Source organism: Mandrillus leucophaeus, unplaced genomic scaffold (genome assembly GCF_000951045.1).
Source record: "Mandrillus leucophaeus isolate KB7577 unplaced genomic scaffold, Mleu.le_1.0 Scaffold7, whole genome shotgun sequence".
Classification (NCBI taxonomy): Eukaryota; Metazoa; Chordata; class Mammalia; order Primates; family Cercopithecidae; genus Mandrillus; species Mandrillus leucophaeus.
Genome location: NW_012107585.1, coordinates 4,971,158 through 4,995,997, shown reverse-complemented (window position 1 = coordinate 4,995,997; position 24,840 = coordinate 4,971,158). Strand labels below are relative to the sequence as shown.

The following is a 24,840-nucleotide window of genomic DNA, read 5'->3' as shown; positions in this document are numbered from 1 at the left end:
TGGAGACTTTTTTTTTTTTGAGATAGAATCTCGCTCTATTGCCCAGGCTGGGATACAGTGTGGCATGGTCTCGGCTAACCGCAACTTCCAATTCTGGGTTCAAGCTATTCTCTGGAGATATTTTTGATTGTCATGACTTGGGGGTACTATTAGCATCTAGTGGGTAGGTAGAGGCCAGGGATGCTGTTAAACACCCTGTAATACACATGACAGTGCCCCACAACAAATAATTTTCCAATCCTAAATGCCAGTAGTGCCACAGCTGAGAAATCCTATATTAGAAGTACTTATTGCAGTTGTTATGGGCGAAGTGATATGATGTCTGATTTTAATAATGAACAAACAAGCAAACAAAGCAGGGATGGGTGTGGATGAAATGAGAGTGGGAGTGGCCAGTTGTCGAGGCCAATGATGGGCACGTGAGAGTTAATTTTATATTACTACTTTGGTGCATGTAAAAATTTTCGTAATAAAAATTTAAGAATAAATCTTCTCGCTGTTGGAGGAAAGTTTTGAGAGGCCGAGGCGAGAGATCACTTGAGGCCAGGAGTTCGAGACTAGCCTGGGCAACATAGCAAGACCCCTGTCTCTACCAAAAAAAAAAAAACCAAAAACCTAGCTAGGTATGGTGGTGTGCACCTGTAATCGCAGCTACTTGGGAGGCTGAGGTGGGAGGATTGCTTGAGCCCAGGAGTTCGAGCTTATAGTGAGCTATGATTGTACCCCTGCACTCCCTCCTGGGTGTCAGAGTGAAACCCTGTCTCTAAAAAAAAAAAAGCTTGGAGAAAAAGATACTAAAGAGATTGGGAAGGCAGCAAAGAATGAATCTAGTCTGATATGTTATTGGGTATAGGTATTTCATGGGGGAAGGTGCTGAAAGGGAAGTTTGCCTGGGCCTACAGCAAGCAGGTGCTGATAAGCTAGCTCCTTTGCTATTATTTAAATGTGTCCTGGTTGGGCCAGGTGTGGTGGCTTACGCCTGTAATCCCAGCACTTTGGGAGGCCAAGGTGGGCGGATCACTTGAGGTCAGGAGTTCGAGACCAGCTTGGCCAACATGGTAAAACCCCATCTCTACTAAAAATACAAAAAAAGTATCTGGGCATGGTGATGCACACTTGTAATACCAGCTACATGGGAGGCTGAAGCATGAGAATTCCTTGAACCCAGGAGGCAGAGGTTGCAGTGAGCCGAGATTGTGCCACTGCACTCCAGCCTGGGCAAAATAGCAAGACTCAGTCTCAAAAAAAAAAAAAAAAAATTTCCCTGGGGAATATCCACTGGGGTGAAAAACTGGGTATATCCAAATTCAGCTTTGCAAAGAAATGCACTCATGACTAGTTGCAATTTGAAATGTTCCTCTTCTGAGTATTTCTAGCCTATGTAGGTGTTTCACAGATTGCTGAGTACCTAGACTGAGAGGGAGAGAAAAAACAAAGTAAAGCTAAAATGTTAAGAAGTCTGGTTAAAGTGCTATCCAGAAGTGAGGGAAAGCATCTCTAAAAGTATGAAATCTGTGGGGAAGTGTAAGTTGATTACCAAAAATTTAATATTAAGCAGCTTCATTGGGACATGGCTTTTGGGTATGGCGAGAGTCAGCTAGAGCTCACATCTCCATTGAAATCCACCACCAGAGAGGTTATCTGCTTAGCTGTTGGCAGCCAGACCCTGGCATTGTTTAGAGTGATTGATGGACGACTACTTTGGGAATGCTGGCTTCTTTATTCATTGACTTTGAAGACAGCATTGTAAAAATTGATCACCAGCCCAAATCGATGTTACCCTGAAGTATTTTTATGACTTTTTGGGGAGGCAAAGATATGGGATAATTTTTAATTTATTTAAGTCTATTGCAAACTGGATCTACTTTATCTTCTTTTTGAACTACCTTTTTTTGGTTTTTTGAGAGAGAGTCTTACTTTGTTACCCAGGCTAGAATGCAGTGACACACTCACAGCTGACTGCAGCCTTGACCTCCCAGGCTTAGATGATCCTCCCGTCTCAGTCTCCCTGGTAGCTGGGACTACAGGTGTGCATCACCACCCCTGGCTAATTTTTTAATATTTTTTGTAGAGACAGGGTTTTGCCATGTTGCCCAGACTGGTCTTGAACTCCTAGACTCAAGTGATCCACCTGCTTTGGCCTCCTAAAATGCTGGGATTACAGATGTTAGCCACCAGGTACAGCCTTGAACTTCTTATATGCAATGTGTCGTGTGGACAAGTCATACCTGACCACTTCCCAGTGGAAGGGGAGAAACTAGGGGGCTTGGCTGAGGCCTTGGCTGAGGCCTTAGACAATGTAATCTGTTTTCATGGGATCAATTACTTACGTATATTTAGTAGCCAGCTCTATTTGCTGATCCCTAATCTGTTCTCTTGGTTCATTCCCATGAGACTTCAATATGGGATATCTTCCTCTTCTTCCCGTTGCAGCCTTTTCTCTCAGAGTTGTTCCCATGATAAGAGCTTCCATCAGAATCTCTGCTCTAACATCAGTTGTCACATTTTGCCACTCTTTTTTTTTGAGATGATGGAATCTCACTCTGTTGCCCAGGCTGGAGCCAGTGCCACCACCTCAGCTCTGTCTGTTGGGTTCAGGGAATTCTCCTGCCTCAGCTTCCCGAGTAGCTGAGATTACAGGAGCACACTCCAGGCCAATTTTTGTATTTTTTTTAGTAGAGATGGGCTTTCACCATGTTGGCCAGGTTGCTCTCGAACTCCTGACCTTAAATGATCTGTCTGTCTCTGCCTCCCAAAGTGCTGGGATTACAGGTGTGAGCCACTATGCCCAGCCACATTTTGCCACTTCTTTCTATAACCTGAATGTGGAAAAACTCAAATTGTCTTTCCTCCACTCTCACACCACAACCGTCAATACCACAGAAGACTTCTGTGACCAGATGTGTGGGGGCTTTCTCCCCACCACCAAGCAAGCAGTCAGTTCTGCAGTGGACACCACTGGGTGTCCTCCCGTTCAGTCCCGGCACTATCCGCCTGGAGGTAGGGCTCAATCCCACAGGCGGGGGGCTCAGTCCCCAAGAATGTCCCCTCTTCAGACACCAGTTGCAAGTCCAGGCCTCTGGAACTTCTCACTGACTGGTTTCAAATTGGGGTTCCTGCAACCCCCTCTTTGAGTTCAATTAATTGGCTAGAGCTGCTGACAGAACTTGGGAAAACACATTTACTGGTTTATTCTAAAGGACATTGCAAAGGATAAAGATGAAGAAATGCATAGGGTGAGGTATGGGGGAAGGGTTGCGAGCTCCACGCCCTCCCTGGTCACCCTCCAGGAACCTCCACGTGTTCAGCTATCCGGAAGCTCTCCGAACCCTGTCCTCTTGGGGCCTTTCATGGAGACTCCATTGGATAGGCATGATCAACAACCATGTAGAAATGAGATTGCACAAAAAGGCTATCATCTAATCCTCATAGACTGAGTGGGGGATCCCAGCAAGGCCTGTCTGTTCAGATCCTTCTTGGCCTCTTTGTGTAGCATTCATTCCTCCAGGTTATGGGGAAGGACCCCTTCAGAAATAGGGTCTTCTGACCTGTAATCAGATAAGGCAGAGGAAATTTCTTTATGGCCAGCTCCAAGTCAGAAAGGTGAGGGAAGATTAAAGTCCTGCCTTGAGCAGATGAAAGGAGGGCAGGAGGAGGTCAGAGAGAGAGAGATTCTGTTTTTCAAGGCCTGCTTCTAAATCCTGGAGTGCCCCTAAATAACAAAAGATTGTAACAAGGACTATGGGAGTCATGAGCCAGGAACTGTGGATGAAAACCTATATATATCTCTCTCATAGTATTACAAACGTGTCTCCTGTTAATCCCATCCTCTCTGTTTCTGTTATCAGTTCCTTAGTGTAGAATTTGTCATGTTGACTATTGTAGACTTGTCTTTTGGAGGTTTCTAGCACCAGCCTCTTCCACCCATCACTATCGAAATGATTATATCTGTCTCAGTACTGACACTAACCCAGCACTCTATAACTCTCTGGTTTTACCTCTGTCAATCCACCAATACTTCACTTTCACTTTCTTCCCTGCCTCATTATTCACTCTGCTCTTGGGCCACTGCTCTGGCTTCTGGGGCTTTTCTAAAGTAGCACTTTTCCCCACTCCATCCCACGAAGATACCTTTTAACCAGCTCTTGAGATTAAATCCCCTTCGTGACACTTCCCTGCAGGAACTCGCAAAAAACTGCATTCCCCATTGGCAAAACTTGCCATCAGTCAGTTTATGTATTCTTTGCTTTTCACACCCATATCTTGACCTCTAAACAACACAAATATTCTCCTCTTCATTTATTTCACAGTTCTGTCTTCATAACATTGATAAGTATGATCACATTAGTGCTCCAGATTTTAAGCAACTGGAAGATAGCTGTTTTTTTGGGTAATCTTCCTTTAAATTTGAACATAGTGTCTAATTAGTCAATTAACATTTTTTTAAAAGGGTGAGGGACATCATGGTAGGGAGAATGAAGTTGAACGTGTTTTTGGTTGAATATTAGCACGTGCCCACTGTATTCTAGGCACAGTCCTGATTCATTATATCATCACACAATAATTATTTATGTGCCTTCATCCTTTGTGACACAGTGCTGGCTCTTATTTATCTCCCACTTCTGCCATCCGTGGTGATGATTAAAAGTCTTAGAGGAGTTTTACTAGGCTCAGGTTTGTTTGTTTGTTTGTTTTTAATATGCTAGTTCTTCATGAAGAAATTGGGTACTCTGAAGCATATCATTTCCTGGGTTTCCTAAAGCGGCATGTTGTGTGGAATGGCACATTAGGTCTGACTAATTATTCTCCATGTAAGGTTCTTGCTTTTCATTCATTCTCTTAAAAAAATAGATATTAAACATTGAATGAGGACAGCCAGGTATTGTTTGAGGTGTTAGTGGGCTATGCTGAAAAATCAAAATCAAAGGTGGGAATGAGGCAGCTGGAGCTCAAAGGAGCATGTTAGAAGGAGTCCCAGGAGGACAAATCCATTTGGTTTTTCTTTCTTTGTTTTTTTCGCATATTTTTGAGGATGACAATTTTTCCCCCCAAAAGCTTTTAGTGAATGTTAGGATTAAAAAAGAGAGAGAGAGAGAATTTATAGAAGAGAAATTATCTACAGCTCCTAAAATAGCTCTTTGTTTCTGAAAGCCTTGATTCTGCTATCAGTCTTATAACTGGGAAAAAAAAAAAAAAAAAACAACCTCAAGAAGTTACTTGTATATATAGCCTGTGCCACTAAGGAGACCGTGTTCTGATGTTACCTCAAACAGGCTGATTTATTTAAAAAAAAAAAAAAAAAATATATATATATATGGAAATATTTTTTTCTCTTTTTTTAGTGGCTTTTCCCAGTGAACAATAGATCTTACTATGTGATTTCTTATTTGTCGTTAGTGAATGTGGTGGGTATGTGGCAGCAGCAGGAGCTGATGATTTCATAATACTGTATCAGAAATGATTAGTGTAGGTACTCATTAACATATTTCTCAGACAGAGCAATCTCAACTTTTAAAACCTCTTCATTTAATTCAAACATCAAGTACCCTGTTTGTGGCCTGTGTTATGTTAGTGCTGTCTTTACAAGACCTATTTTTTGGCCATTTAATTATATATTTGCTTAGCAAATATTTACTGTGCACCTACTATGTACCTGTCACTGTGCTGCGTACTGAGGAGCCATGTGTACCTCCATCAGCATAGACTCAAGATCAATATGATTTCGGTGAACTAAAAATACCTTTATTGAAGCAAAAAAAAATCACACTTTGTAAGGATCAAAAAAGAGACATTTTATATAAGGTATAAGAAATAGAAGAATTATATCCCCAAGATATATGTGATCACATACTTGTTAGTTTTTGGATGTGACCAGATTTTACACAATCCTTAAAAAATGCAGCATCCAGATTTTAAAGTAGTTCTCTAATTTCTCTTTCTGTGCCCCATTAGATGTGTATTGGATCTTCTCATTCTGTCTTTGTCTTCTGACCTCTCATGTTTTCCATCTCTTTGTCTCTGTGTGTTGCATTGTATACAAATGCTTCTTGAACTGTGGTGTGCCCATGAATCACCTGGGGACCTCGTTAGAATGTAGGTTCTGATTTCGTGGGTATGGGGCAGGGCCTGGGATTCTTAAAGAATTAAATTCTAACCAGCTCCTGAGTGATGGTGATAATGCCAGTGTACAGATCATAGCTTAAGTATCAAGCGTCTATGTGATTCCCTCAACTCTAACTGCTAGTTCATTAAGTTTCTCTTCAGCTGTATCTAGTCTGCTGTTTAACACATTCAGTGAACTTTTAACCTTAAATTCAAGAACAAGACTTTATTTATGGAAGTTCAGTTTGGTTCCTTTCAAATGTACCTGGTTCTTTTTCAAAGTGTCATGTTCTTTCATTAGAATTTCTACTAATTTACCTTGATAATAAAATTTTATTTTATGGCTCATTTTAGATTGTTCTTTTATCTGCAGTTTTTGGAGGGCTAATTCTCCCCATTTCTTGTGTCTGTTGTTGCACCCGTAAAGTGTAGTTGTTGATTTTTACTTTTTAATTGTGAATTTATTTCTGGTAGGGATTGGAAGGAGGGTGTTGGGGTGGGGCCGGGGGTGGGGAGAAAATCCTGTGTGCCCTGGGTTGCAAAAATGCCCCTATAAGTTGTTCTCCACTTGTATCTGCCAGTGCTCCAAGAGCTCAGTGATCCTGGACCAGTATTCATGTTCATTTCTTGAACTGTAACAGGATACTATAAATGTGGACACTCTACCTGAGGTTACTGTTTCTTCCTATCTGCTTTATTTCTTTCCTCCTGAAGGGTCCTGGACAAGGGTAAACATCCTCATCACTTTCTGGAGGGCAGAATATTTCCAGTTTCCCCACTTCTTTCTGGCTTAAGGCTGTGGCTTTTTCCTCTGTCTGAATGTGGCCCTAAGAAGCCCTTCTTTTCAAACTTTCCTGTTGTACTTGACTGACTAGCTGTCTGGAGGTTTATATCCCTAGCTTTTAATCTTTGCTGTGAATATCTTACCTGTTACCAGCTAGTATATTTCACATTGACTTCTCTTTCCTTTTTTTTTTTTTTTTTTTGAGACAGAGTTTTGCTCTTGTTCCCCAGGCTGGAGTGCAATGGCACGATCTCGACTCACTGCAACCTCCACCTCCCAGGTTCTCCCAAGTAGCTGGGACTACAGGCATGTGCCACGTCTGGCTAATTTTGTTGTATTTTTAGTAGAGATGGGGTTTCACCATGTTGGCCAGGCTGGCCTTGAACTCCTGACCTCAGGTGATCTACCTGCCTCACCCTCCCAAGGTGCTGGATTACAGGCATGAGCCACTGTGCCTGGCCTATTTCTTCTTCCTTTTAACTTGAAGATTATCTGCCCCTTTTTCTAATCTCAACCACATTAAGCTAGCTTTGAGCATGGCAAGAGTTTTATAGACAAACCTTATTTTATCACCGAGGGTGGCTTTTACCCTCCATTAGTTATACTTCTCACTCAGAAATTGAATTCTATTTTGGTCTCCTAAAGATAAATTAGAATATAATGGAAAGGAATTAAAGTTCTACTAGGAATTAAATGATATTAACATAAACATCCACATGGATGTGTCTCTGCCCTGCGCAGGGAAGACGAACATTCAATACAGATTCTGCTGTATCTCACTAGCCTTCAAGAACTGCAGGTTCTGTCTTAAACATGCAGCTCCTGTGAGCAGCAGCAATAATAGCAGGTCATCTTTGTGGAGTGATTATTGTATGCTAAGAACTGTGCTAAACACTTTATATGGATTATTTTATTTAAACCTCCTAATAGTCCATTGAAATAGATATTGCCATGTTGAAAACTGAGGTTCAGAGAGGTTAAGTGACTTACCCAGTGTCCCACAACTAGTAAATGGTGGAGCTTGGATTTGAACTCAGATGCCAGAACAATTGCCATTAACCACTTTGCTTCCATATTAGTATCATCTGCAAATCTCTCTCCATAAATCTCCTCAGTTGTTATCTCAGTTTCCTTATTTCAGGAAGGAAAACTTCTCTTTTTGATCCTAATGAAATACAATTTCCATTAAAACTTTTTTTTGCTATTAAAAAATGTACTGGATAATTGAAATCAGATTGGATTTGAGCCTATGTTGTTGGAAGTACACATGGGATGTGGGCTGAAGCGTTCAATCTAATTTTTCTTTCCATCAGCTAATTTTTAAAGTATTAAGCAAGTAGATTCTGACACTAACAGGGAAGATTTAAATTCTCTTGAGAGGCTGGAGGTGTTAAATAATTTTCTAGTAGTGCACATTTTACATCTTAAATCTTCCTCACTCTCCCACCTCATCTCAATGTACCTGAAGCTCTGAGAATGTTCTTTTGTACTTCTCAGGAACAGCCAGACCTCTGGCTTCATCTCCTCTCCCCTCCACATCCCTTCCCTGCTCCAATTACTTCCCAGCGCCACTTCGGATGTTGTTGTCATCGGGGAACTTTGGAAACAGCCAGATTTTTTGGAGTCTGTAAGCAGAAAACAGACTGCTTGCTGCTCATATCTGGCACCCAGCTTTGTCCAGAAAACGAGGAGTTAAAAAGAAGTCTGGGCTGTGAAGGGCTGTGACAACTGTCCTAGGGGGAGCTCTAGCGAGCCCTGGCGGGCAGTGACTCATGCTGCTCTGTCACTGGGATCAGCACTGGCCCCTGGCACGCAGGCGGCAGCCAGGTGGGGTTACAGCCAGAGCACGCACGCCGGGAGCATGCAGCCTGCACTGCGGGGGATGTGATGCTCGGCTCTCCAACTCGCCTGGCTGGCCCGCCACGGACGCCTCAGCCCGCAACCATGGTAACGCTTCTGGCTGGGGACACCCCCGGGAGCCCACCGCGATGGGCAGCCTCCTGGTGACTGATGGACGAGTGTCCACCTCCCTGACCGAGAGCGCTTAGTAGGTCGGCAGGAAGTGGAGAGGATGTAACACGCCCCCAGCCGGGAGTGAAGCCCTTAAGGAGGTAGGAGCCGCATACGTCCATCCGTGCATTCCCACCGTCAGCGCGCAGGGGTGCTGTAGATCACCGGTAGGAACTTTATTTGGCTGGTGCTTCATTATGCTGATTAAACTGCAGTGGATTTGATGGGCATGATTGCGCTGGGGAAGAGGCATAATGAACTTTAAAAAAAAAAAAAAATAAAGTGGTTAATAAGATCTCGGAGTCGACTTGTCCGGGTATGAATGAAGTAGACTGCAGTGGTATCCTAACAGGAGTTCCAGAACCTCACACATCCCTTTTCTTGGTCCTTCCTGTTATCCCGGTTAATCCACAAAATGTAGAAGTTCCATCTTATTTCAACAATTAATGCTAATCGTTAATAATTTAGACCTGTCTGGAGGAGTGAATCCATAGGTTTAGGTCACCTAGCATCCCGGCACTAGCCAGCAGCTGCTCTGTAGGAGCCTTCTGGAAACAGCAGGAAGGAGCAGCTTCCCCAGGAGTTCCCCAAGTGCTTTCGTTGGCCCAAGTGACCTGTTTGAGTTTGCTCTTCAGTTTACCCCAGGCGGGAAGGCAGCCTGTCTGCGGGTTGGTGGCCATGTTGGCAGAGAAGGGGTTAATCTCTTGTTGCTGTAGGAGCCGAGGTTGCGAGCTAGATTGAAAGCAGGCGCTGCAGTGCCATCGCCAGCGCCGAAGGAGTAAGACGATCTTCTCCGCAACAGTGTTGAATCCGGCTGAAATTTTTTTCCTCCCCCCCTCCTTTCTTGTTTTTCTTTAACCAGCTCCTCCCCCCTTCGTTCCCACCCTCAAGTCTGACGATGACACCTCCAATTTTGATGAACCAGAGAAGAATTCGTGGGTTTCATCCTCTCCGTGCCAGCTGAGCCCCTCAGGTTTCTCGGGTGAAGAACTGCCGTTTGTGGGGTTTTCGTACAGCAAGGCACTGGGGATTCTTGGTAGATCTGAGTAAGTGAACGTTTGACTTTTTAAGGGGACCTGCATTGATGCAAGGCTTTTGGAGCCAAAGGTGGTGGTGGGGGGTGGGGAAATAGGTGGGGGGAGTACAGTGGAGGGAAGCTGCTAGTCGCCTGCATTGGGAAAGCAGTCTACCTGTTAGGGCTTTGCCGGGGTAGCCTGTTAATATTCTCATTTTGCAGTGTGTAAGGTACCTGTTCCTGTCTGTGGTATCATAATTGTCAATTGGGTACTTTGGGTTAGTTTTCCAATCTTTGGTCTTCTTTAGAGGGGAGACAGTGCGAGATTTCCAGCAGTGCAGATCCCCGGTCAAAGGAGAAATGTGCAGGAGTTAAGATGAGCTGCCCATCTCTCTAACCATCTATGTATCTGTCTCTCAAGTGGGTGGATGGGGGTTGCTATCTTGGCTGTATCGAAAGAATCCTAAAAACCTTGTCTCATAAGCTAGAGGTTTCCTGATGGGTTTAACTGAGCTGCAAGTGGCTGAACCAGAGCTCTAGCAGAGAGATGGTGCTCGGCTCCTCTCCAAGTATGCTGCAAGATCAGGGATCTGGCAGCTGAGCCTCTCTGAGCTGGTAGAGCGCTGGCGGCCAGAGAAAGCCCGGTTACTGTGAGCCACCAGGAGGGAGTGTGATGTAGCCGAGTCATTGATTCTCAGAAACTGGGCTTCATAGGGGGAAAAAAACAGGAGACTAGAAAATTGAAATATAAATATCACTGTAAACCTCTTGACCTGGTAGGTCTTTCTCCATTCTCATAAAAGCTATTGAAAAATGCATTAACATAGCACTTGGAATTAGAGGGTCCAGGCTTCCAGGAGCCTCCTGGAATTTCTGTAAAATGCAGTAGCTTCTGTGGATGTGGGAGGTCAGTATCTTGCCTCATTCTCTCATGATACAATGACATTCTGTTTTCAGAGGAGTGAGTTCCCCAGAAGATCTGGGACTGGTGGTGTTATTCCCCAGCCACCCTGGTCCCTGCACTTTCAGGTTCTCAGAGGGTAATGTTGGGTTAGTTGCTGCCCACTTAGGAGACGAGCAGAATTTGATATTCTTCTTGGCAGCATCTTTCCCTCCTTGTGGTATTTGTAGCTTAGATATTGATTTATAGGGATGTTATATTGGTTCCTGGATGGTGTCTCCCCATGGGTGCTATTTTGACAGTAACGTTCCTGAAAAGATTTCAGAGTATTGTGGGGAATTGGGCATTTGATATGAAATAAGGTCGTGGGCTGTGGTTGAATGTGAGAGAGGTTTTTATGTTGCAAGATGTTGAAGTTGTCTTTCTTGATCCCCTCCCTGGGGGCTGGGTTTCAAATTCGGGTTGGATTTTGGTAGTGTTAGATGTGCCTCTCTGTCTGATTTGCTCTACAACCCCAAAGCAGTCTGGATGGTGGTGGTAGAGGCAGAGAGCTAACTAGCTGTTGAATGTGCCATCAGATGGGTTTGAAATGGCTCAGCAGGATTGGGAGGTTTTGCCATTGGCATCAAAGAGCAGGGCAGAAGTGGAGGCCTGATGCTGAAGGATGCATGGTTAGTGGGCAGCATAACCTTGACACACGCAGCACACTGAAGGTCACACATCAGACTGGAAGGACATGTGTGGAGAGTTCTAGTTCTGGTTAGCAGTGGGCTGGCTGGGTCAGAATGCAAGCTTGCTTTGGGTATTAGTCAGTGATCTGAAAGGCCAGGGAGGATTCGAGGGAGTTAGATTTCAGGGGAAAAGGCAGAATGATGTGGGAGATCTGAGGTATTGCAATTAATCTGAAGCAGTGTATGATTAATTGCTTATTTTTCGGGAAGACTCGAATGACATCTTTCTGTTTCTCACAGAAAGCTCAGTTTAGGGAGCTCTCTGACAGGGACATCACAGTATTAAGGCTGAGGCACTCGATAAATATTTGTTGATTTAATTTACTTATGATCTTTTCCTCCAGAAGTGTTTATATTGCTTATTGTATTTGAAGATGTGCTTTCTCACCTCTGGTAGTTTAAACTATATCCTTAGAGTACAAAACGAGCTGCTGTTTCTGACCCAAGAGAATGTTTAATAAGATTCTTATTTCACAAAAGGTCCATGCACATAAAACTGTGTATTTCTTATTTGGATGATGGCATCAGAGTATTCCTATTGTTGGGGAACTTTAATGTTTTTTCAAAGCTGGCAACGGGGTTGGAATCCAAAAAATTTGCTTTCATCTTGCGTCTTGTTATGTGATGTTGCTATTGGACTTGGCTACTCTGCTGTCGGCAACCCTGTGGGTGATACGTACAAGCATCATTTTAGAAATTCATCCACCTGTTGGATGTAGATGACCCTGGACATATCAGATTGTAATTAATTAGAAATCTAATAAAAGAGAGGCAGTGATGAAATTACTTAGCAGCTCCTGCAGTTTTATTGACAACATTTACTTGGAGAGAGGGGGAGACATTTTCTGGGGGTACCACCTTTGCCGCCAGCGACCCTGTGTTTCTTCCTGAGTTTCTTTTTCTTTTCTCACCGTTTTCAGCATCACAGGTTATTATTTACACACACTGATTACCTGTACTGTTACTCATTCTTCACACCACTGAGGAAATTGCAGATGCTGCTGTACTGTGCTAGGTAAATTGACCTCAGATTTGTTACCAATGAATTGAATGAAATGTTCAGAGATGGAGCTGAATGAATGAGGAGTTTTCGTGGAGAAATTGGCAGTGAGAATGATTTAAATTCTGTGATAACTCCTCATTTTTTAGGATCCTTATTTTGGGACCCCAGACTATTTTTAAGCCATTGAGTACATCATTATTTTAGGCTGAGCAAGAATCTTGATGACAGCGTTTCAATGGCTGAGGCGTAGTGGGAGTTCCTTACAGCTTGAGTTGGTGGGAGCCAGAGAGTTTCTAGAGAACTAGGTTTGGTTGTCTTTGGGGTGGGGTTATGGTGAAGTTAGTCTTGGAGAGTGAGTATCTGTCTGGTGCCTCTTTTCCTTTTTAACCAGCAAGAACCCAAACCGAATCCCCAAATGCTGAATGCCTGGCTGTTCCTCTGAGCCTTTCTTTGCTTAAACTTGACAATAGTAAGGTAGTAACAGGAAACAGTATGTTAAAGTTTTAAAAATAAAAAGATCTCAGCTCTCTTCCTTCCCCTGTCAGCAAGGGGTACATTTCTTTAGGTTTTTCCTTCTAGATTGAGGCACTACCTCATTTAAGTTCTTGGTGAAGCCGTGCATTTCTGCAAACCATAAGTATAAACTCTAAAACAGGGGTGTCCCATCTTTTGGCTTCCCTGGGCCATGCTGGAAGAAGAAGAATTGTCTTGAGCCACACATAAAATACACTAACGATAGCTGATGAACTAAAAAAAATAAAATAAAATAAAATAAAAAACCTCATAATGTTTTAAGAAAACTTACAAACTTGTAAATTTTGAGCCACATTAAAAGCCATCCTGGGCTGCATGCAGCCCCCGGGCCCATGGGTTGAACAAGCTTGCTGTAGAAGGTAAAAATCATTTGGTTTTATGTTTTTGTTTTAAACATGCTGGTTGTATGCTTTTGGAAGAGTTGGAGAACATTGAGGGTAATGGGATCTTAATGGGGCTGGAATTTGTGGAAAGATGGTGTCTGGGTAGGCTGTTTTTAGGAAGCAGCGTTCTCTTCCTTTTGATTCAGGGATTTTTCCTTTCTTTTTGGGTGGTTCTGAAGACACAGTGATGGATCCAGCCATTCAAACACCATGGAGGAAGGAAGAGTGGCTGTTGCCATTGCTTCCCAAATTTTCGGAGAACCAGTTTTTGGTGTCTCTTCCTTGCTCTATTGGGGCTTCTCTGCATGTCAGGTTCCTCAACTGTGAAGTGGAGTGACAGCGATACTTTTCTTACAGGACTTTCGGGGGGATGAATGAAATATGTAAAACACTTGATCTAGCACCTGGCACATGAAACCTTGACAAACGTTCACTGTTGTTATTTTTGTTATTATTAATACACTAGTCCATGTATGTATAGTGTCCTTGTATATACACCATGAGAATATGGAAAGGACTCAGCAATGATTAGGTAGTCCAAAGTCATACCAGATTGGAAACCAAGCTTCCCAGGCCCTGGGACTTTTCTGCTGGAGACACTTCACTGTTCTGACCAACTACAAAGGGTTAATATGCAGTTGCCAAATACCTGTTGGTAAAAGGTGGTTGTTGGGGAGGAGTGGATTGGGGAACAGAATTAGAAGGTCCAGTCCCAGAATGGGTACCTTTCGATCAAGTTAAACAAGTCAGAGCAGGTTATGTTGAAACAATGGAGAGAAAACAAAGCAAACACCATTGCAGCAGAATATCATGGTACAAATTGGACATCTTTGGGAGTTAGGAGAGTAAGGCAAAATCCAATGAGGGACACTCAATGAGTAATGCCAATTCACAGTGCTTGTTAAATTACTGATTCATCGGCAATGAAGATCATTGCTGGTCTTCCTTGGAATGTCTGTCCATTCCCCCAGGTAGACTGTGATCTCAAGGCAAGGCTGGGTCTTATTCATCCTGGTTTTCCTGGAGCAGTAAATACGTGTACTGGGACTGGGCTTATAAGCATACTAATGGAAAGTAAAATATTTGGGTTGGCTTTTTAAAAAGACAGTGGATTTGGATCAGTGGAGAGGAAGGTAGGGGGAATTTCAGGAGGGCAGGGTGCCAAAAACAGCCCGTCCTTACAGGGCACCAACTCCGTACTAGGCTCTGTTCCAACCACTTTACACAGATTAACTCATTTAAATTGCACAACCAGCCCAAGAGGAAGGTACCATCATTATTCTCATTTTACATGTGAGGAAACTGAGGCGTGGTGAGATCAAGCAACTTGCCTAAAGTTATGTAGCTTTGAGTGACTTAGCTGAGATTTGAACCCTGTGGGTATAAACACCACAGATGGGAAAAGTTAGGAAATTGGTGTGGGGTACCCGGGTTCATGTGCTTGTCAGAAGCAGAAGCCATTTGTGAATCACGAATGATGAGGTTGGGGCAGGGTGTGATGGGAGCTGACAGGCAGGTCTAAATGCTGGGATTCATTTTCAGTCTCCGTGAGTTTATTGAGTAGGTAGACTGTATAGCTCTTAGATTTCTCAGATTTTTTCCTCTTTTCATTTAGAGACTTTTATCTGGTGTGTGTGTGTGTGCCCGTGCACATACATAAACCCACGTGTATATACTCTTTCCCTGAATGTTCTTATTTGCTAAAGCTTAAGCTCGGGAAAGAGAGGAAACTGCACTGACCTTACTCTCCACCTTATCTTCAGGCTGATCATACACAAGTTGCTTAATAAGCATTTGGTTAATCCATCTAAATCATTTTTGTGGCTGCAACTCTCATTTTGTTGATAACTCTACCATTTATGTCTATTTACATCTACATTTTGTACTTTTGTTTGCCTCCCATCTATCTTGGGATGGCTGATTCCAGTGGAAGACAGCCTGAACTCTCCTATCAGTCCTTTTTCCTTTTTATGAAATACCTGGAGACTGGAGGATCTTCCCTTAAAAAGTATTTTCTTTTCTACCTCCAGCCAAAGGCTCTTGGTCCTTGTGTTTGCTACCTAGATCCCTATTGGAAAGAGTCTTGCCTGCAATTTGATTTTTTAAATAGCAGCAATAACAGAGTCTTCTCTGGTACACGAAGGCATGCATCTGCTGTATTTCCCAAACAAGTTCAAAAACCTTAACTAGCTTCTGCCCATGGTTATTGCTGTCAAGTGCCTTGTTTTGTTCCCATCCCATCATTTTCTGGATTAGATGTTTAACATTCGCCTCTGTGTGTTGTGTTGGATTTTCTCCTCTCCTCTTGCTCATTCAATTTCTTCTTTCTCTTAGTCAAGCACAGCTTGTTCTCCTACTTGCCTTATTCTGTTCTCTATTTAGACTGTGCGTGCCTGCCTTGCAGCCCTGGCAGGACCATTCCACCGCCTTCTCATTTGTCTTAAAGATACCTTGAGGAAATCTAATCCAGACGATCCTAGCCCAGTCCTGAAGATTAGGCTCCAGAAGATCTGTCAAGTGTGTTTTTTGCTGGCCTACACATGCTAATTTGCATGGTTGCCTGGGATCCCTTAAGAAGACAGTCATTGACTAAATGGCGCTACATGTTCCCAAGCTCTGCGCCAGTCTGGCAACTTTTCCTTTGCCTACGTGAATTTCTCCCAGTTCTCTTTGCTTTGCTTGCTGTTCATCTCCCGACCTCTCTCCGACAAACTTCCTGAAAGAAGAGCCTGCACTCAACACCTCTTTTTTCCACCTCTTCAGCGATACTGAAATGACTGTCTCAGAAGCCGTTGATTGTACCTAACCACCAAATCTGGTGATTTCCATCTCAGCACGTGTTACCATTAATTACTGCATTTCTTTGGGACAACCTTCTACTTTCTTCTCTTCTGTATTATGGACACTTGGTTTCCCTCCTACCTCTCTGTCATTCTCACTCTTTTGTGGCTGCCATCAGGCTCTTGCAATGTACGCACCATCCCCTCAAGTTCCATCCTCAGTTCTCTTTCTAGTTGGTTCTTGGTGATCTCATTCAGTTCCTTGACTTTAGTTCTAAACCCCTTTGGCCTCCTCCCGTCGTACACTGTGTTCCTCATCACCAGGATGTTTTACCAGTTTCTCACCATCCCTTCCTCTGTTCCCTTCCTACATAGACAGACCCACTCGCTCCCTCAGTAAGCCACTAGGTGCTAGTTTTGGCTTCCTCATTTTATGTAAGAAACTACCACCTTCCCTACCCTTCTAGGCAAGAAAGCTGAGTCATCGTAAATTCTTTTCTGCCTCCCCCGCCATCCCATCAGTTGCCAATTTCTCCAAGTGGTGCCTCTAGGATGACACTTGCATCCATGCCCATCTTTCTGTCCTCACTGACACCCATCATGGACTCTTGCTTGGACTATTGCAGTAGCCTCCTCACTGATTCCCTTGCCTCTGGTTTTCCTGGCTGTAATCCATTCTCCACAAAGGATGGAATTCTTCCAAAGCATAGGTTGGATGATGTCATTCGTCGGCTTACACCTGCAACAGCATCCCAGTGTGCTCAGAATTAATGGCTGCTCCTGAACTTGGTATTCAGTCCTGGTATGCCAAGACCCCAGCCTGCCCTCTCATTTGTGTCTCCTTCTTGTTGCCTACTGAATCACTTCAATAGTGTTGTCTGGCCAAGCTATTCAAGGCTCATTAAGGACAGGACCAGGTCTTCCTTCTTTTGCCTGAAACAGTGCCTTGCCCCTGGCAGGTCTTCAGTGAACATTTGTTGAATTGAATTAGACTAAAATGGCCAGGGATTATACCAATTCCATCTGCACAGTTTAGACAACTGCTAATGGAACCTATTTTCTGTAGAGCACTTCTTGTATTCCCAGAACTATGTGAGTACTTTATGTGCATTAGCTCATTAAATCCTCACAATCTCACTGTAACTCTACGAGGTAGCTGGTATTATCCCCATTTTACAAATGAAGACACTGACTCAGGAAGGTTAGATTATTTTCCTGAGGTTCTGAAGGTAGAAACAAATCTAAGACTTGAAGCAATATCTGGTTGCCTCTAGACCACTGTACTACCTATCCTGCCTCTAAGAGTCGTGACTTTGCTAGATTATGCAGGAATTATGGACTTGTCTAATAATAAAGATGAAAGAATTAGTTTCACTGAGAATCTACTCTTCCAGATAACTATTCTGAGTGCCTGACAAGCATTCTCACGTAGCCCCAGCAATAACGCATTATTTTACAGGTAAAGAAAATGATGATCGTGATGCTTGGGTTACTTCTTAGGTTCACTCAGCTCACACCTGGCAGAGGGTGGTCAACTTTTCCCAGTTTTAACTTATTTATTTATTTATTTATTTATTTATTTACTTATTCTGAGACAGAGTCTCATTCTGTTGCCCATGCTGGAGTACAGTGGCACAATCTCGGCTTACTGCAACCTCGCCTCCCAGGATCAAGCAATTCTTGCGCCTCAGCTTACTGTGTAGTTGGAATTACAGGCGCCTGCCATGACTCCCAGCTAATTTTTTTTTTTTGTATTTTTAGTAGAGGCCAGGTTTCATCATGTTGGCCAGGCCTGTCTTGAACTCCTGACCTCAAGTGATCCACTGGCCTCGCCCTCCCAACGTGTTGGGATTACAGGTGTGAGCCACCATGCCTGGCTCAACTTTTAACTTTAGAGCTGATATAAACATGTTATTTTTTTGGGACTGACTGTAGCATACCCGTTCAAAGTCCAGGCTTTGGAATCAGATAGACGTGGGCTCAACTCTGGGTTTCACCCCTTGCTTATTGTGTGAATGAGACATTTAACTGCTTTCAGCCACAATTCCCTCATCTGTAAAGTGGAAGGTGTAAGGTCACCTATCTGATAGGTTTGCCATGGGAACAGGAAGCGCACTTAGTGTTGGTGCCATGATCTGAGTGAGTGTTCATTTCATATTTGTTACTGTTATTTAGGTCTGAGGACGGGTATGGGGTGCTTTTAACTCTCTTTTTCTCCCTGCTTCCACCTTATAAAGACATCTTGCTGGTTTCTGCCCATTGAGAGAATCCAGCTCCACGTGGGGGGCCTGACAGATGTCCTAATATCTCCATCCAGTTTTTTACTCTGAATGGAGTCTGTGATGTATCACTTAAACCTGCACTTTCTATAAAATGCTCTCCAGGCTTCTGGTAGGATCCAGTGCCAGTGGGAAGTGTGCATGTTCCCAGCCTAGATGTCACATGCTCCCACCCACCTTGGAAGCACTTGGGTATCCCCTGGGTGGGTAAGTCTGTGTGTCATTGTGACATTCCTGTCTCAGAACCAATGCTGGGCGTCTCTACTGCAGGTGCTGGAAAGCTTTTTCATGCCAGCATACATGCAGCACACTTCTCATTTTGGATTCCTTTATCCCACGGTGACCTTTAAACTGGCTGCGTGGGGGCACAGAAGTACTGGCACACCATTCATTCATTCATTCGTTCATTCATTCATCCATTCATTCACTCAACAAATATATTGTTCTAGTCCTTAAGGCACAACTCTGAGCAAGCCAGGTAAGGTCTTTACTCTCAAGAAGCTAGGATTTGGTGGGGAGAAACAAAGGAGAAATAACTACTGTACACACGTGAGGCAATTGCAGACGGTGGTCAGGGCTCTGAAGGAATCTGAACTGGGATTGGGACTGCCTGGGGGTGGCCACTTTAGACTGGGTCCCCAAGGAAAGGTTCTCTGAGCTGAGCATGAGTATTTATTCAAGAAGGTTGAGTTGCATCCCAAGGTGACACAGCTTTTAAGCCCACACTGAGCAGCTCTGAGGTCCTAGAGGCTGTTCGAGAAGCTGGGATATAGCACTGACTATGCGACAAAAATCCCTGTCTTCGTGGAGTTTACATGATGGGGCAGATTCACATTCATTTATTTATTCATTCATTCATTCATTCATTCATTCATTCGGCTGTTTGAGAGCCTACTATGTGCCAAGCACTTTCTAGGCACTGGAGAAGTAACAGTGAATGCGAAGAAGCAAGCATCCCTGCCCACACGGAGTGCATTCTTTCAGAATGTCAATAAGGAGTCGGTTAGCAGAAATAAGTGGGAAGAGTACTCCGGAGAGAGGAAAAAAGGACAAAGGTCCTGAGGCTGCCACTAACCTATGGGTGCTCAGTGCACAGAGGGCATGTTTGGGTAGGGGGAACTTAAGGATACACAAGGAACGTGGTCTGAGTTGAGGTCATCAGGGCCTTTAGGTTTGGACTTTACTCTAAATTGCACTGAGTAGGAAACTTTTGCAGGATTTTGAATAGGGACATGGAATATCTGGGTCTTATTTCACAAAGGGTGCCTCTGACCATTGTGTGGAGGGTGGATAGTGAGGGACAAGAGTTGGATCCAGGGAGGTAAGTGTGGTTATTGCAGTCATCCAGGCGAGAGGCAATGAAATTAACCTGCAAAGTGGGGCACTGGCTTAGAGGTGGGAACTGAATTAAAAATCATGGGAGTAGCTATTGTTTTATTAATAGCATGATTTTTGATAAATGATTCTAGAGCTACATATTAATCATTTCAAAGCAAATGCTCTAATTTAACTGGAGACCACTGCTGGTTGTGTGTGTGAATGCACATATGTGTATGTATATGAGTACGTGTGGTGTGTGTCAGTATGTGTGTGTGTGTGTGGTATATATATAAATATATTGTGTGTGTGTGTGTGTGTGTGTGTGTTGGTGTCCGGGAGTGCCCCAAAGCTAGGCAGACTCTGACTGTCTTTAGGAGAATAGTGTTTTTGATATTTCCAAGTGTTCCTGATGGGCACCATTGTGTATTTTATTTTATTTTTATTTTATTTTTGAGGTGGAGTCTCCCTCTGTCGCCCAGGCTGGAGTGCAGTGGCGTGATCTTGGCTCACTGCAACCTCCGCCTCCCAGGTTCAAGCAATTCTCCTGCCTTAGGCTCCTGAGTAGCTAGGACTACAGGTGTGTGCCACCACACCCGGCCACCATTGTGTATTTTTAAGTGTGCTTATAAAATTAGTTCAGAGGCCAGATGCGGTGGCCCATGCCTGTAATCCCAGCACTTTGGGAGGCTGAGGCGGGTGGATCATGAGGTCAGGAGACCAAGACCATGCTTGCCAACATGTGTTGAAACCCCGTCTCTACTAAAAATACAAAAAAATTAGCTGGGTATGGTGGTGGTCACCTGTAGTCCCAACTACTCCAGAGGCTGAGGCAGGAGAATGGCTTGAATCTGGGAGGCAGAGGTTTCAGTGAGTCGAGATCGCACCACTGCAGTCCAGCCTGGCGACAGAGCAAGACTCCATCTCAAAATAAATAAATAAATAAACAAACAAATAAATAAATAAAATAAGTTCACAAATTTCAGAATGCTCAATCTTAAAAGCCAGTATATTTTCGGAAACAGAATGCTGATGAGTTTTCTACTTTTTGCAGTGTATTACATCTTGCAGTTGCATGTATTTTTAGTGCTGTTGGCCAGCACTAAAGGTGGGGCCCTCAGCTGAGCTAATTTGGAGTCCCCTCATTTTAGCTTCAAGTTCCCATCCTTGGTTATCCCAAGAACATCTGGGATTTGTGATCTGATGTGTTATCTGTGGTTTGGTGGCATATTTTGCAGGCATAGGGTCCTATTCCTAAGGGAATAAATGGATGGCTTGATGCTTAAGCATGAACTTAATCATCACAGTAGTGATTAGAGAGTATTCAACACATACCCTTGCTTGTAGGATGGAGTACACATTGTATTCTCTTTTGATATGCAATATTCTATTCATAGCCCTATGAAGTGATTTTTTTTTTAACAAAGTTATATGGATTATTTACAGGCACATCATTGGGAAAACTGCATTTTATCGTGTTCACTTAAATGTTGAGGTTACATGTAAAGCAATTTTTAGGTCACATCTAATACGTTTTAAGAAAACATGTCGTCCTGTTATAGCGGTAATGACCAAGTCTACTCTTTCTTCTGTGTCATATACCGTTATCCCTATTAATACTCTTTGGGCTTCTATAATTATAAAGCAGATGTGTATATCAGGAAGAGATGTTGATTTCAGAGTAAATTTTTCTAGAAAATAGAAGCTGGAGAAAAAGGAAAACCCAAACTTGGCTTCGTGCTTGAAGAGACAGCACTGCTGTGTGTGGGCGGGTGGCTGCGTGCACCCGCTGCTCAGAAGTGCCTTTTCTCTCCATGGGGATAACTGGCTGTGTATCCAAGATGTGGCCAGGAGTAGGCAAGCAACGTGTGGGCAGGCTGCATGTTCTTTTATTAGCATCTTCATTGTACTGCATCTTGTCGAGCCCAGAGCATGAACTGCCCTGGGTTTCTAATGTCTACCCTGCTTCCCACCTAATTACTCCCCTGAACCCTAAAGTGAGGGAAGGAGAGTTGCTCTTGTGGGGTGAGCTTTTCCTGGGGTGGCTGTGAACCAACCTGGCATGTGGATGTTCTTGGGTACCCAGAGCTGTCCTGGGCTCAGGCTTGGAGTCAGCTTCTTAGCACCGAGTGCAGCCAGTCATGGATGGAGGTCACTGTGTCTCACATGTTCCATTCTCCCTTTCCTCCATGACCTTGCCCCTCTGAGTCTCTGTAGCACTTTTCTTGAGTGTGTCCAAGGCCATTTTGCCAAGAAGTAGCAGAACTGGGATTTGAAGCCATGACTGTTCGGTTACAGAGCCTTAGTTTTAAACTGGGGTTCTACTGCCTGGCACCCCTGCACAAATCATGGTAACGTGGTAGGAGGCAAGCCCCTCCTTAGTGCCATTAATAACACCCATCTTATAGGATTGTGTGGAGGACTCAGTGAAGTAATCCGTGAAGCACTAAACACGTGCCTGACACAGAGTACGTGCTCAATAAATGAGCACTTGTACTGATGACAAAGGTCGTGGCATTAATTCTCTCTCCTAGATTGTTCCTTCCTTGAGGACAGGAATTGTGGCTTCCTTAATAGCCTGTACAGCAGAGTTTCTCAACTTGGCACTATTGACGTTTTGGGCTGGATAATTCTTGTTGTGGGAGCTGTCCTGTGGATTGTAGAATGTTGAGCAGCATCTCTGGCCTCTACCCACTACATATTAATAGCACCCCTAGTCATGAAAATAAAATGTCTAGACATTGCCAAATTGCCCCGGTTGAGAACCACTGGTCTGCAGGTATCTCTCATGGGGATCACAGGGCTTTTATATTCTCTTCTCTGTCTTTGCCTCTCTCTGTGTGTGTGTCTCTCTCACACACACACGCTCAGAGAAGGTGGTTAAAACAAATTTGTTGAAGTTTGAGAATTTTGAGAACAAAGGAAAAATTTTGGAAGACATTTTAATAAACAGGTAGACTCTGTCCCATTCCAGGGTCAACAGAACTTCATAATTAGATAGTTTCTTTACTGCAACCCTGCACCCCATTGCCCATCGTTTTAGAGTTCCAACCAGTTAGAGGATTTTTCTTGCAAACTTTCCTTAAAGCAGTGATAGTATCAGCTCTTTAAATAATACTACGCGTGATGAAGTGGTACTTTTCGGGATAATTTTAGACCAGCAGACTTGCTGCTTGAAGGGGTCGGGGCTATATTTGGTAATAATATATATGTGATAATATGTATGTGATATTATTATAATGTAATATGCAATAATATTTGGTGTATCTGGTGGCTCTCAGGCCAGTCTTTGATCGAACCTCTCAAGCTATGATTTATATTATGGTCAATATTAGCATAATGCAATTATCGGCAATCACTTGCAGTTGCTTTGAAAGTCAGAAGGATGGCTAATAAAAATCTTAGAAAACAGGCCGGGCATGGTGGCTCAGCCTGTAATCCCAGCGCTTTGGGAGGCCGAGGCGGGTGGATCATGAGGTCAGGAGAACAAGACCATCCTGGCCAACATGGTGAAACCCCGTCTGTACTAGAATACAAAAAAATTAGCCGGGCGTGGTGGCGGGCGCCTGTACTCCCAGCTACTCGGGAGGCTGAGCCAGGAGAATGGCGTGAACCCGGGAGGCGGAGCTTGCAGTGAGCTGAGATCCGGCCACTGCACTTCAGCCTGGGCAACAGAGCCAGACTCTGTCTCAAAAAATAATAATAATAAAAAAAAAAAATAAAATAAAAAACTTGGCTGGGTGCAGTGGCTCATGCCTGTAATTCCACCACTTTGGGAGGCCAAGATGGGCAGATCATGAGGTGATGAGTTCGAAACCAGCCTGAACAACACGGTGAAACCCCATCTCTACTAAAAATACAAAAATTAGTTGGTCATGGTGGTATGAACCTGTAATCCCAGCTACTCAGGAGGCTAAGGCAGGAGAATAGCTTGAACCTGGGAGGTAGAGGTTGCAGTGAGCTGAGATTGTGCCACTGCACTCCAGCTTGAGCAACACAGAGAGACTTCATCTCAAAAAAAATAAAAAATAAAAAACCTTTTCTCTCCTTTGTTCTGGGTGCTCTTGCAATTGTGGTTGACACAAACAATACCCTCTTGCCTTACTGCATAATCTTTCACCTGAGTGCTGGTTTCACTTTGTGACATCAAACATTTTACTTCCAACAATTCTGGGGGCTCATCTGGGATTCCCATTCTTCTCCAGGGAAGGGTCTTCCATTAACTCCTGGGGGAGACACATCCCACTGCCTTGTTGCGGTGGCCCCAGAGGCTAGAGATCGAGACCCATTCATTGTGATGTATAAATCTGGACTGTCAGCAACACAGAAAGAAAAAGGCTCACAATACCATGGAGACCAGGTAACTCTGTGCACAAGTCAAGGTAAAAAATTTCACATGAATGACAAAATATCTCCTTGGTGGTTGGGATTCTGGAGGTTGAGAGCCTATGTAAATGATCACAAGCACTACTGCTTGCGGTGCTGCTTGTCGGAATGATACTGAGCACTACTGCTGTGCAGAGTGAGTGGGTCCTATCTGTAGTTCCATGGTCATCTCATACTGCTTGTGGCAGATCCTGTCATGGGACTTATACTGGCATGACAATGCTAAGAGAGACCTAAATTCCCATGAGAAAAGCAGCCAGAGTGGACGAAGTGAAAGAAAGATGCAAGGAGCCTCCAGCAGGTGGGACTAAGATACAGGCAAGAAATCTCTAGTATAAGTGATTAAGCCTTAGCAAGCGTCCAGGGAAAGAATAGGCAAGAAATCTCTATTATGAGGGATTGAGCCTTAACAAGCCTCCAGGGAAAGAATAGGCAAGAAATCTTTAGTATGAGAGATTGACCCTAACCAGGACCCAATATGGGAAATACCCCAAACAAAACAGGGGGTAGAAAAGATAAATATAATAACAATAATAATCCCTTTGATATCCCCCTAGGTCTCTTAAAATATTGGAAAAATAATGAAAGGACTAAACATAAGACAAAACAACAAAT

At 43.6% G+C, this 24,840-nt stretch overlaps 1 protein-coding gene across 1 annotated transcript in view; it reads left to right on the top strand.

Annotated features, from left to right (window-relative positions):
* Positions 1-24,840, top strand: part of CIT (citron rho-interacting serine/threonine kinase) — a 206,395-nt gene that overhangs the window by 73,848 nt on the left and 107,707 nt on the right. The window contains exon 10 of the mRNA XM_011964547.1: positions 9,759-9,942. Within this exon, the coding sequence (XP_011819937.1) occupies positions 9,759-9,942 (184 nt within the window). The remainder of the gene's footprint in view (positions 1-9,758; positions 9,943-24,840) is intronic.